At 45.6% G+C, this 13,688-nt stretch overlaps 2 protein-coding genes across 4 annotated transcripts; one reads left to right on the plus strand and one right to left on the minus strand.

The window, feature by feature from the left end:
* Positions 1-2,274: 2,274 nt before the first annotated feature.
* On the minus strand, positions 2,275-2,932 carry LOC101767091 (histone H4). Its single transcript, XM_004953414.4, has one exon. The coding sequence runs from the start codon at positions 2,842-2,844 to the stop codon at positions 2,533-2,535; it is 312 nt and encodes a 103-aa protein (XP_004953471.1). The 5' UTR covers positions 2,845-2,932; the 3' UTR covers positions 2,275-2,532.
* Positions 2,933-6,647: 3,715 nt separating this feature from the next.
* LOC101767495 lies at positions 6,648-11,006 on the plus strand. Of its 3 annotated transcripts, none has more exons than XM_004953417.2 (8): positions 6,648-7,027; positions 7,633-7,731; positions 8,388-8,751; positions 9,261-9,395; positions 9,608-9,690; positions 9,802-9,907; positions 10,027-10,125; positions 10,773-11,006. In XM_004953417.2, the coding sequence occupies exons 1-7, from the start codon at positions 6,873-6,875 to the stop codon at positions 10,120-10,122; spliced, it is 1,038 nt and encodes a 345-aa protein (XP_004953474.1). In that variant the 5' UTR covers positions 6,648-6,872; the 3' UTR covers positions 10,123-10,125; positions 10,773-11,006. The 3 variants fall into 3 exon arrangements, with proteins under 3 accessions (XP_004953474.1, XP_004953473.1, XP_004953472.1); XM_004953416.3 differs by lacking the exon at positions 10,773-11,006 and adding an exon at positions 10,641-10,761; XM_004953415.2 differs by lacking the exon at positions 10,773-11,006 and having other exon boundaries at positions 10,027-10,514.
* Positions 11,007-13,688: the final 2,682 nt, after the last annotated feature.

The following is a 13,688-nucleotide window of genomic DNA, read 5'->3' on the forward strand; positions in this document are numbered from 1 at the left end:
AAGTTCAGAATCTTTCAGCTGGATTGAGCCTCTTGCTAGTAGTATATGGCAAGAACCCCAAACGTTTCCGCCGAAGAGCATCGCGGCATACGCTAAAGGAATCCAATGAGAAGGCACCAAGATCAGCGAGGATACGAATGTGCCATCCATTAGCCTCGCCGTCACCGAGCCCCCCCGGCAGGTTTTTTTCTTTAAGACCCCCGGCAAGTTGTCCAAAGTGCAGTGAGTCAAATAAAAAGGATAGAAATATTCAGCTCAGGTAATGGGAGAGAAGAATACCATATCCCTTCCTGGGCTGGCCTACGGCATGACCTTATCTGCTTAAGGGGACAAACTATAGTCTACGACAAGTTAGTTAAAGTTGAAGACCGGAGCTAGTGCGGCTAATCGATTACGCTTATCCACAGCTGCGCGCCTGCGTGTCGACGGAAACAGAACTCTTAGAGGGTGTTTGATAGGAAGTGCTGAACTCTAGCAAGATCACATCGAATATTCGGATGCTAATTAGAAGGACTAAATATAAGCTAATTACAAAACTAATTGTACGGATGGAGTCTAATTCGCGAGACGAATCTATTGAGGCTAATTAATTAATCATTAGCAAACGGTTACTGTACCCACATTGTCAAATCATGGACTAATTAGGCTTGATAGATTCGTCTCGCGAATTAGACTCTATCTGTGTAATTAGTTTTGTAATTAACTATATTTCTCTTGGTTCGAATGTATATAGAACGGATTTCCTTTTTTCTATTTCCCACTACCAGATAGTAGTTTGCTTATTGAAGAGCCCTGAATAAGCAAATACTCCTAATTAGTATCCAAACATCTGATATGACAGATGCTAAAGTTTAGCACGGTGTTGTCAAACACCCGTTTAAAGCAATGGGCATGGTCACATGGCTTCGAGTTCTGACAAGAAAATTATGGAGCCGTGGGCCAGATTATCCTAGTCAGAAAATGATAACGTGTTTTTGGGCGACAGGTTTGTGAGTTTCGGGCCCAGACGTGACAAGCAGGGCACGAAAATGAGAACACGATGACGAGTGCATTAGGTCAATAACCCAAACATTGCGTTTCGACGCAGAGGTGACAGTTTCAACAGGTTCTTTATGCTCTTACAATTGAGGCATCTCATACATTCCTCCTACAAAAATAAGGTTCTCGAATTATTTATACATTATGCTCATTTCTCAAGGAACTTTATGATACTATGCCTGCTTAAAAAATAATGGTGGAATCCTATTGAGTCAGCCGGCTGCTCTCATGCTTCTGGCCTGGCCTGGCAGGCAGGACGACGACTGCGTGGCCGGCGGCAGCAGCAAAACTCAGGTGGGAGAGCATTTAGGATGGGCCGTGTACATGTTCCAACGAAATGGGCTGGGTTTATCTGAATAGTAGAATAAATGGCCTGTTACAAACTTCATTTTTAGGAAAGATGGCCTGTTACAAACTTATCAGCAATATCCGTATCCCAAAATCTAAATTCAAAAGTTGATCAATAGGGTTCCCTCAAAAAGGAGATAGGATAGCTCAGCAGCAGTCATGTTCAGATCCAAAATAACACCAAACATCTCACAAAGTCACAACTGTGAATTAACATCATATCTTCAAGTAAGCAGCTTCAGATATGCTGTTCAAGTCAGTTCCAATTTACTAATACCGTGGATCATACAGTCAGCACTCAGCACAAAGCCACAGAACGCAGCAGATCTGCAAGAACCGTGCCACAGTAGCAGGAACCATTTCTAAAATCTCATCAGTACCCTTACCAGAATAAAAGGGGAAAAAATAGAAAACTAACAACTCATGAGTTAACGAGAATAAGAATCTCACAGTTGTGAATTAACATCACGTCCATTGCTAAAGATCGCCACAGATATGCTATTCGAGTATTGAGGCCAGATTCAAATTTTACTGTAGTATCCTGGATCCTACAATTGCCAGCACAAACAGCACCTGATTTGCCAAAAAAGAAAAAAAAAATGAAAGAGAACTGAAATCACAAATGCATGAAGAGACATGGGATTGCTGGCATATGAATCAACAGCATATTGCCCTGAATAGAACATCAACAGGACTTAAAACCAAATCACATTCCAAGGTTTCACAGGAGCTGTATGCCCGTTACAGGAGAATTACCAATGTGAGTAAGAAATCAGCTCAAGTTGCATATACAGTTAAACTGATAAACATCCACAATTTAGATTAGGGATCTGGCACCACTAGGCTTGCAGAAATAGAGTTCTGATGCTTATCATCCAAAATCACAAGTGCAAAAGGAACCATGAGAATTGCTATCTGATCAGGGTTAACATTTCTTTGCAGCGAGGGAAGCCAGCTGAGATTTAACAAGGAGTTGAACTTCAATTAGACCATTACATAGCATCCACCACCTAGGAATAAAGCACACCATAGATCAATCATCTATGAATCTGACCTCTCTACATCGCCAGAGGAAAAGCACAGCACAGGGAACACAAAGGAACAAAGCACCACCATCAACAGCTGCAGACGAGGTAGGGGACGCGCTCAGCCGCCGAATCCGTAGAGGGTGCGGCCCTGACGCTTGAGCGCGTAGACGACGTCCATGGCGGTGACGGTCTTGCGGCGGGCGTGCTCCGTGTAGGTGACGGCGTCGCGGATGACGTTCTCGAGGAAGATCTTGAGCACGCCGCGGGTCTCCTCGTAGATGAGCCCGGAGATGCGCTTCACGCCGCCCCTCCTCGCCAGCCTCCGGATCGCCGGCTTCGTGATGCCCTGGATGTTGTCGCGGAGCACCTTCCGGTGGCGCTTCGCGCCGCCCTTGCCGAGCCCCTTGCCGCCCTTGCCGCGCCCAGACATCGCCGAAGCCGGGGAGGAGGAAGACTCAGCTGCTAGGAGAGATTTGGTGGAGGATTCGAATTCGCCGCGGTGGCTGGTGCGGCGGACCGGTGGATTTGGGGTGCGATTTATAGGGGAGGAATTGGGAGGGGGCGCGAGGGAGATGGGGAAATTTTGGGTGGGGGGTTTGGGCGGGAGGGGAGGATTTCGGGATTTTGTTGGATGGGTGCGTTCGAGACGTCAGATCGGGGTTGGAGGGTGGGATGGGCTTTGCGGCTGTTGCCGCGGATCGCTGAGGTGGACGGGTCGATCCGTGGGAGTGTGGTGCGCAGGCGTTGGATGTGATCCTGGCGGAGGACTCGTTAGCTGGGGTGGGATCGCTGACGTGGCAATGGTTTTGGACTTTTGGTGGACCGCCAGCTAGTGTTCCACCGAAGCGCATGGTGAGGGGCTGCCGGGAGCGGTGCGAGACTGCGAGTCCGTGGGCTCTATCCACTCTATCCATTTAACCCTCAACAAATTTAGGCTCACTTCGCTTTCCTGAACTATTTCATTTGGTTCCATCTACCTCTAATTAGATTTCCCTCAACAAATTTAGGCTCACTCCGCTTTCCTGAACTATTTCATTTGGTTCCATCTACCTCTAATTAGATTTCTCTTTTTGTTGTTTCTCCGAGTATGACTTAAATTTTCAGTTCAAATTTTGTGAGCAGATACAAAACATGATGCCTTATGTTAAAAAATTATACTATAATTTTTTTATAGTTATTTTCATAGGAATATTTAATACGAAATTGATCTTAGATATACAAAATTGTACAAAAAGTAATAACGAAAAATTGCTAATGTATTTTTCTAACGTAGAGCATCATGTTATAAGTCAACTGAAAAAATTTGAAATTAAAACTCAACTTGTAAGTGAATGAAGAAACAAAAAAGAGAAATCTAGGGGGTAGATTGGACCAAATGAAATAGTTCGAGGAAGTAAAGTGAATCTAAATTTTGCTTAGGAGGTTAAGTGGACAAAGTAAATAGGTGATGGGAGTAAAATGAACTTTTCCCTTTTAAAAAACAATATCTTTCTAGCGAACCTTTTTACCAATTGTGAACCTGAAAAATATTGTCTAGTTTAGATGGTCAGCAGCTGACTTTATCGTACATGAACCTGTTACAAATTTGAGAGTAGAGGTAGGAATCAGTTGAAAGATGTGAACACTATCCACACGAGAACAAAGTTTGATGAAACATGTACCCTCTGTACCCTGCAATAAGATTGTTAGTTTATTCTAATGAAAACTAATATACGAGATTGTCAGTTAATCTTATTCAAACTATTGTGAGATTGACCAATTCTAAATAAAGAACAATAATATTTTATAATATAAAATGAGCATATAAAGTATGGTTTATTATAATCTCCTGTATTTCCCACGGGGAGTAACTATTTTTATAATCGCAAATATGATTTATTATAAATATTATCACGGCTTCCAAGGTGGAGTTTCAACTAGCATTTTTATGTCAATATAATTAAAAAACAAAAAATTCGTAATTTAAAACATGAAAGTATTCCAAGGTTAATCTACTATAATTAACCTTGTATTGTCTATCTACCTATTCTCTTTATGTGCTAATAAAAGTAGACAAAAAAGGCTTAATGGACAAAAATACTAAGCAAAGCTTATCAAATCTCCCAAGCAAGCTGTATAAAAGAAAAAAGAATAGTTGTTCCTAACTCAAAGCTACGTATTTGGTTGTAATCACTTCCGATTATAAAGTTGCCTTGTCTATCGGATTCTTGACACCTAAGGCATTGAACTATAGCGTTGCCCTTTATAAGGATATGCCTAGAGTTAAAAATGCAATGAGAATAAGATGTAGGGAGTGGGTGCTGCCTTGCAACAAACTATCTTTGGATTGACATTGCATCTAGGGCACATCTGAGGCCTAGGACTAGGGTTTAGGTGTTGGGGGTTTTTGGTGCTATCTTTTTTTTCTCCGTTGATGGTGAGGATGTATGTAAATTGCTTTTGTCTTCTCATAGTGGATGCGGCAAAAAGTGGTGGCAACGACGATAATGTGCGCAACTTCCATAACAATGCGGTGGAGAATTAGATAGATATCTTGGTAATGATAGAGAGGTGGAGATGACATTAATTGCCACTGTGGCATAAGGCTCTTTGATCCCTTCCCGCCTTTTTGTCATGGCTCGATCTAGTAGCCCCCACCAAAGGTTGGTAAGATGGGATCGTTCCCTTCTCCCTCTAGTGGAGGTTTTGTCAATTCTTATTCATGAGATAAGATCCATCATAGCGGGTAAGTTCTAAGGCAGTGGATGGTACGGTTTTAGTTGGTATCTTTTACTTTGTGTCCGAAGAGTAAATGAATTTGATTTGATTCTAGCTTTCAAGCGATATCAATCTCAAAAGTGATGAAGATGAATAAAACACTTAGTGCAGTTACTTGTCTTTTGAAATTCTCAATTCAAGAGCTAGCCATCCTAAGTGCCCATATGACTTCAAGAGCTAGCACCCTCACCTAACAATTTGAAAGCTAGGTATAAAGTTGCATTTTTTTTACTATCTCCTTATCGTCGAACTTATTTATGCTGCAGCATTGCACCGTTAGTATATTAGTACATCAATGTGAGTAAAGGCTACTTTGTCTTAGTTGCTATAGCAATGTAATTGGCTAGTCACCTATTTGGTTTGTAGATGAACTCGTGAAAAGAAAATAACTAATACGTGAATACGTCACATGAACGTGATTCCAAAAACTCTCTCCCATCACAAGTAAGCAATGTTTTGATAACAATGTGCAAATACCGTTTTCAAGATACAAATTTAACTACTACATTGTATTGTGACATCTTATAACACACAGTAAAAACACGGGCTTTGCTAGCGCCCGGATGTCCGATGGGAAAACTTCTCATCGGACGCTCCATTGGCCCATCACAACATCAAAAAATAACGTCTTCAACATAGAAAATAAACATTTGCAACATAGAAAATCACCGTTTGCAACATCAAAAAACACGTTGAAAAAAACTTATTAGCCATCCTGTTGATGATGAAAAAACCCGCCGCAACATCTGTTTCATGTTGCATATAATATTCAAATCTCTCATTGAAAATTGCAACATCCAGATAAAACACTTGCAATATGTGTGTGAAGCATATGTAATATCACAACATCTAGATCTACTTTGCAACATCCATATGAAACACTTGCAATATTCTTCTGAAACATCTGAAACCCTTGAAATATACGCTTGCAATACGCAGCAACCCCTAGCAAGAGGAGCACTACACAGTTGGATCCGACGCTAAGAAATGGTGAAGGAGGAGGAGGATGGCGGTGGCCGGTGCGGCTCGCCCCTAGCCCCCCGCTGCCGCCGGCCACCGCCGCCGGCCCCTTTGCCCATCCGCCCGAGCCGCCCGCCGTCGCCGCCCGCCTCCGCCAGCCCCTCCGCCCGAGCCCCCCCCACTCCACCAGCGCTGCCGCCGTCCCGCACTCCGTCTTCACCCTCCTCCCCCCCACCGGTCTCCCTCCGCCCGCCGCCTACTCCGCCTCCGCCTCCGCCGCTCCGCCCCACTGTCGCCGCCTCCTCCTCATGCCTGGTGATTTTTCTCCTAACGAAAGGATAAGGAAGGACGGTGGGAGAGAAAAGATAAGGTGGGAGGAGAGAAGGTGTTTGTGGGACTTACCCAAATATTTTTAGTAACAAGCGTCCGATGCGTCCGGACGCACGATCCATAGCATTACCGACACACCATCGTAAAATTACTTTTCGTTTAAATATCCAAACCCGTGGGTGTGTGGTTGACTTGAGCATCCCAACGGTGAAGAACCGAAGATCGAGCGCTCGCCGTCCCAAAGGACGCCGAACCGCGCCGTCCTCGCTGCCAAATCATCTGTCGTCTCGTTGGCCTGCCACGCGCCCGCCACCGAAAACACCGGCGAGCCCAACCGAGCCCCCCTAGCGCCGCCGCGCCTCTGTTTGCGACCCGTGCGGCGTGCCCGTGCTCCGCTGCGATATCAATCGCATGGCCTGCGCCGGCGCCTCGCGGAAGGTCTCGGCGGTGCTCTACCACTACCCGTGCCCGGACGGCGCGTTCGCCGCGCTCGCCGCCCACCTCTACTTCTCCGCCGCCGCCCGCCCCGTCCGCTTCTTCCCCAACACCGTCTACGACCCCATCAGGTAGCCCCACGGGACTAAAAGCTGGCCTGCCTTCTCTTCCCCTCTTTCGCTCCGGATTTGCTTATCCACCGCCACCCCAATGCACAAACGGGGTCTGCTGAGAGCTGCAATACTGCAGGAAGTACCCGCGTTTCAGGTGTTCACTCTGGTAGTGGTGTAGATTTGGACAAAGCTTTACCATATCGCAACCACCTGACTATAGCTGCAGACTTCCAATTCGTTGATTCCAATTTCCAAAAGTGTAGTGATCTGATTGTGAACGGTGCTATATATATTGAACAAGTGCACATAGCACAGTGAACTTCTGATTAGAGTTTGAAACCTAACTGATTCTAGGCATTTTAATGTTCTGCTTCCGGCTATTGAAGTTGTGTTTTGTTTTGGGGGGGGGGGGGGGGGGATTCAATCTGGAGTCATGCCTAAGTTTATCATAACAGGAGCTAGATGGAACTACCACTGTTGCATTTCATTAAATCACAAAATTCATAGCATCTCTTTTGGTATTTTTGTGGGATGTTTATCTTAGTCAAACAATCTCTTGTGCTGATGCTTTTGTTCTAGTGTGCTTCTGCTGTGACATTATCTTTTCACTGTCTGCTTTATAGGAGCGATTCACTTCCTGTGGATGAAATAGAAGATGTTTACCTCCTTGACTTCGTGGGACCTCCTGGTTTTGTTGAAGATATAGCCCCTAAGGTTGAAAGGTTTGTAAGTATTTGCACTCACTTTTCATATCTAAAGTTCCTTTTTTCTTGGAGTCCTGTGTTTTTTAGATTTTTTAATATCTGGTCCAACGTTAAGTACCATGGGCGGAGAGTTGGAACTGATTTATGTAAGCAATTGTATTAAAGTCACCTCCATTCTCGATTCCTATTGTGTTGGGGAGAGGTAATGTCATAATCTAGATAAAATCACAAGTAAACTCAGTTCAGATAGAAAGATTTTGTTCAAAGCTAGCCTTGGGATTACCAATGTGAGCTGCTGGTGCTACTGTAGCTCAATTGTAAAACACAGTTTTCTGGTGACTGCACAGTGGTTTCAAACCGTAGTTCTTCTTGAAAAACAATGCACATCTCGTCCTCAATGTTCTCATTTTCTTTAATGCATACAAAGGTTTGTCCAGTGTCATGTCTTGGGCACGTTGCTCAATAGTGATTACCTTACACCATATTCTGTTTCATGAAATTCATCACTCAAAAATTAAGAGATTTCCGTCTAGTTTTTTGTACACATTGCAGTCATTTTGAGCAGTGTGAAGCTGTGAATTTATGTATTGGATCATTTTTATACTAAGTATAAGTATTCTTGCACTCCCTGTTCATTTGAATACCGATGACACTGAAATGCTTATCCTTTTCAGAGTAACAATTCTAGACCATCATAAGACTGCTTTTGAGAGTTTGTGTGGGAATCCCACACTTGGGCAAAATGTGACCAAGGTGATAGACATGCAGCGTAGTGGAGCGACAATTGCATTTGACTTCTTTAAAAACAAGCTCTTGACAGAAGCTAGCATCTCAGGGGGCAGTGGAAGTGGTAAAGATGTAGCTGAGATCAAATATGTACCTGACAACAAGGTTGAAACAGTGCACAAACTTTTCAAGTTTATTGAAGATGGGGATTTGTGGAGATGGAAAATTCCAAATAGCAAGGCCTTCAGCAGTGGACTCAAAGATTTGGATATTGAATTCAACGTCAATGCAAACAGTAAATTGTTTGATCAGGTAAAGATCTGCCTGCTGCAATCCTTTGTTGCTGCAGTGATTCCTGCGTAAAAAAAAGAGAGAGTTGCTCCGTACATCACATGATGCTGTTTCATACCTGAATTATTGATTCCTTGAAAACTTGAAGTTGGCATGATTATCATCTCAAAGAGTGAAAGCTGCATCTAAATGAAACAGTTGCTTAAATAATCATCATAATCATTTGCTATTGCACTCAAGAATGTTGATTTCACAGTTAGTGTTATTAGTTGAATAATATTCATCTGGTCGTATCAAAGCTTCTCTGGTCAATGGATTATTTTTTAGATAATCATTTGCACCACAATGTGATAAAAAAAAGGAATCAGGAGATGTTTCCGAAGAAGTTATCTTCCAAATTTTGCAATACAGTGTAGCTCTGTGCTATTTTCTGGTGCTACTACTCAGCAATAGATCAGTCTGTTCGGCCATCAGACACATTGTCATCTTCTGCTTCTAATGTTTATTTCACAATACCCTGCTTGTGACAGTTGCTGGAGTTGGATCCCGAGCATGTCATTTCCCGCGGACACGTGACATTGTTAGAGAAGCAAAGATTAATAGACGATTGCCTGGGGAAGTCCTATGAAATTTCACTGGGATGTGGCCGGTTTGGTAATTGTCTGGTAATTCTGCTATACTCACAGATTATTTTTCACACTTTCTGTTTATTTGCGAAGTTCAGCTTTTAGTGGCCTTTTGTTTTATTCATGCCGTTCCTAATTCAATGCTAGAGGTCTAACGTAAAAAATGTTAAATATTTTATTTCTTTTTACTACTTTTGATTCATAGGTCATACTTATTGACTAATATAGTTTTACGTGGCATGGTCCATTAGGCTGTTGATGCTGATGCTATTTCAAACTTGAGAAGCGAACTTGGACATCAGTTAGCTAGCAAAAGCTGTAATTTGAATCTGAGGCAAGTTTTTCTGTCTTCCTCCTATCGATATGTATCCAGGCTCACTTAATATGTGGGTTTGCACTTAACTACACCATATTGTCATTATGTGAGCTGTGCCCTTTATTCCAGAGGTATTGGGGCTGTTGTATACAAAGTTCCTGAGTTGAATAATGACCGGATGCTGAAAATAAGCCTAAGAAGTTTAGAACAAGAAGACACCACTTTAATCTCTCAGGTACATCATTTCCCTTATGAGGATTCTAAGGCCTCACCTAGCTTGTGAAAGGGGTCTGTCAAGAGTCAAGATTGTTTCTACCATAAAGAGGTTTGACTGTTGATCTTGCTTGCTTGTAGGAATATGGTGGTGGGGGACATCGGAATGCAAGCTCATTTATGTTGAGCATTACTGAGTTTGACCAGTGGAAGGTTGGAGCTGAACCTTCTCAATAAAAGGTGCCTAACCATCTGGCTTTGTTCATTTTTCTCTACTTCTATTTATCAAGAAGCTTCATAGAGAAGGACACAACATGCGGAGAAACTTATGCAGCTTGTTAAGACGCTGTAGTGTGGGGCTGTGGGCACTTGCTTTACAAAGTTTGGAACCATCAGCAAGAGCGAGTTACTTAGACGCTAGCTTAGATTCTGAATAGGGCTAAGGTCATAAGGGCGCTAGCATGTACCAAGTTTTTTTAAGTCATCAAACGCTAGAATGTACCAAGCTTTTTTTAAGTCATCAAATACATTGCATCATACGATTGGCAACTATAAGCAGTTACATGCGTCTTGTTACATGATTTGCTATCATGTATGAGCATATGGTCATTATATCTGTTGTGCCATTATACTGTCAACTCTGTGCCACCCCATGCTGAAACTGTGGACTCAACAATGGAGAGGACATTTCCTCTTTGAATTTAAAGTTCTTCGGCTTTCCTACATGGTCTCACTCACCTGCCCTCGCTGGTCAGAACGACCTCGGGTACGCATAAGTTCGCCGGCTTATGCGCTGCCATGGTGGGACTGTACCTGGCATAGCACCTTAAATTGTGATGGCGTGATTTTGGAGGTCATGGTCTTATGGAGGTGCTGTGGCCTGTCAGGTTTGTGCTGTGACCATGACGCCATCTTCCCCAGTCCCCACCAGCGTGTATGTCAGCTGTATTGGGTTTGACGGAAAATGTATAGATGAATGGAATGGCACCAGCATGTAAAATTTCAGGTTAACTGTGCCCGGTTATGGTTAAGGAATTGTGCATGTTATATATTTGGACATTTGGCGATACCAATACGGCAATACCTGCCTCGATAAATGGTTTTAGGCTGATAAGTAGCAATTTCTATCTGAAAATTGACTTGCTGAAAGGTTAGCCTTATAGCTGTGGGGAAAGCTACTACGGTGGCCGAATCACATGTCACATTCAGAGACCCGTGGCCGGTGTGGATTTAATTTGTCATTGTATTTCACTCACCACAGTGCAGCTACAAGCTTCATGGATGACAGAAGCACGACTGCATGCGTGCTCGTCTATGGCGGCTCTAGCTCTGGTGATCAGTGCAGGTGTTGGTTTCAGTTGTCGTATTTGGTTTAGACAAAGTTGGTAATGCGCAACTGGATGAAATTTTATCAGCATGTAAAATTTCAGACTGGACTTAAATTGCTTTGATGCTGCTGTAGTGGATGGGAATGTGAGAAGTCGTGCCTGCATACGTTGTTTCTGGTTCAGGAATTGTGCGTGCAGGATTTGATGGTATGTCATTTAACCGTACAGGCCATACGCTTGTTTCTGGACTGGACTTGTCATTTGATCTAGGCCGCCATACGCTACCGGATGGGCCTCCACCTGAATTGGTGAGTTCTCTGCATCACAATTTTGATCAGAACCTGAGCAGGATTCCAAGCGGGCTCTTTGCTAGACAAATATGCGTGCCGAGCGTCTGAGCTGCTGGTTCTGCTTCAAAGCAGTATTAACATGTGATCAGAACAAGGCTAGCTGTTAAGGTTTTGGCGGCCATGTTAACGAAAACGCAGTTGCTCAAATGAATGCTCCCATGAGAGAGGCCTGCCGCCTACAGGCTGCCGGGTCCCAGCCACAAAGAAAGCCCTGCACTCCTGCCTGCTGGACGGTGGTCTGCACGGGCTTTATTTAGCAGCTTAACCCTCCTCGCACTATCTATTTGGGTCCCGACCCGGTCCAGAGTCCGGACGCCTAGCCGCCTAGGGCTAGGACCAGCGGTATGCTACTTGCTACCTCCTGTTCACGGTCGCCATGTCCGGCACGCGACCAACCGCGCAATCATCCATGTCCCTCTCCACCCACCTTTTCACAGCGTGTCTTCTCCCCCGTATCCCCTCAGGCTTGAAACTTGAAAGATTCGAGGGAGCTTCTTTTCCCCTTGCGGTGAGCGTGGGGTCGACCAACGGCGACGGACTTACCGGACCGGCGGACCCCCACCGCGGACGCACGCATGCGCCGGCGAGGACATGTGCAGGGGGCGGGCGCTCCAGAGGATGGAACACTCCTGGCCTGGCCCCTGGGCACGCTGCTCGTCGCTGTGCGCAAAGCGTCCCTACAGTTTTTGAATCGATCGCTCGTATGGTTCGTGCTCTTCTTTTGACACCGAATTATTACCGCCCGCGGTGAGGGAGGAAGAGGAAGGACGCATGAGCTGGAAGGGGGCCTACGAATCAATGCGAGCCAGAGCTTCTCTAAAAATTCTTCACCAAAATTATATATCGTGGGCTCTTTCGAAATTTTCTTTCCTAAAAAATATGTCATACCACAACAGATTTATAATAATAACTTTCCCAATATTTCAAAACAGATCATGTTAGCACGACGTGGAGGCGACGAGCGTGTTGGACTAGCAGTACAGGTAGAACACCCGACTGCAGATGGCGCCGGAGCACGCCAGCCCAATGTTCGCCGCACGCTTTTCTACGGCTTGGCCAGTGGCGGCTGGCTCGTCCTCGTGTTCGACTCGTGCCACAGGTACGCGCTCTACAACATCAACTCCGGCCAGCGCATCCCGCTCCCGGCGAGCTTCACGACACCGTGGGACAAGGACGTCCCGCTCGTCGTGCATGCTGCCACGTTCTCCGTCCTACCGTCTGACCCCAACCAGTACATGGTCGCCGCCATCATGCTCGTCGGCAACCGCTCCACTGCCGCGTTTTGGAGCGAGACCAGGAGATCGTGCAGCAGCTAGCCACCTCGGCGAAGGTCGCCAGGGAGCAGGACATCATGCAGCAAGTCCCTGCGGCGGAGGTTGGCAGAGAGCAGGAATTGATCATGCAGCAGGCCAGGCAGTAGGAGATGGTGATGCTGCTGCAGGCCGCCGAGGTGCCCATGGTGTAGTAGGGCACCAGCTATTGGTGCAACAAATGTTGCAGGGAGCTGAACATGACGACGATGGTGCAGCATGTCGCGGCCTACGCTGATGCTGAGCGTGGGAGGGACTCCGGTGCGACGACGGTGTTTCAGCCGTCAGGGCTGCGCGAGGCCACGCCATTCCTTGTCGAGCAGCAACCGACGCCACAGGGGCAGACGGGGGAAAGGGGGGGGGGCGGCGCTTGTGCAAGTGCCCCAACTTGATTCATCTCTACCGCCGCCGTTGCCGTCGTTGGGCCAGCCGCATGCCCGAGTGTCGCAGCAGCAAAGCACAGATAGTGGATGGCTGGATGATCTGGGAGAACCTCCCTCCCAATCCGGGGATTGTCTAGCAGCGTCGCCTCCAACCCGGAGGAGATCAGGGCACGCGTTGTCGTCCTCGGTGCTCCCAATGTCGACGCCGCTGACGAGTGGGCACGCCCGGTGTACAGCGTGTCCGTCCATGATGCCGACGAGGAGAAGCTCGTGGGGAAAAAAAACCTCGCGGGAAAGGAGTGCGGTGGGCGATTGGGGGAAGAGCAGGCGCACGCAAATATGCGGGGTGGCAGCGGATGGATATGGGGTGACGGATTTTTTAGGAAGGTTGGGGGAGTTGTTGGAGGTAATTTTTTTTCCTTAAATAAGATT

Source organism: Setaria italica, chromosome I, assembly GCF_000263155.2.
Source record: "Setaria italica strain Yugu1 chromosome I, Setaria_italica_v2.0, whole genome shotgun sequence".
Taxonomy (NCBI): domain Eukaryota; kingdom Viridiplantae; phylum Streptophyta; class Magnoliopsida; order Poales; family Poaceae; genus Setaria; species Setaria italica.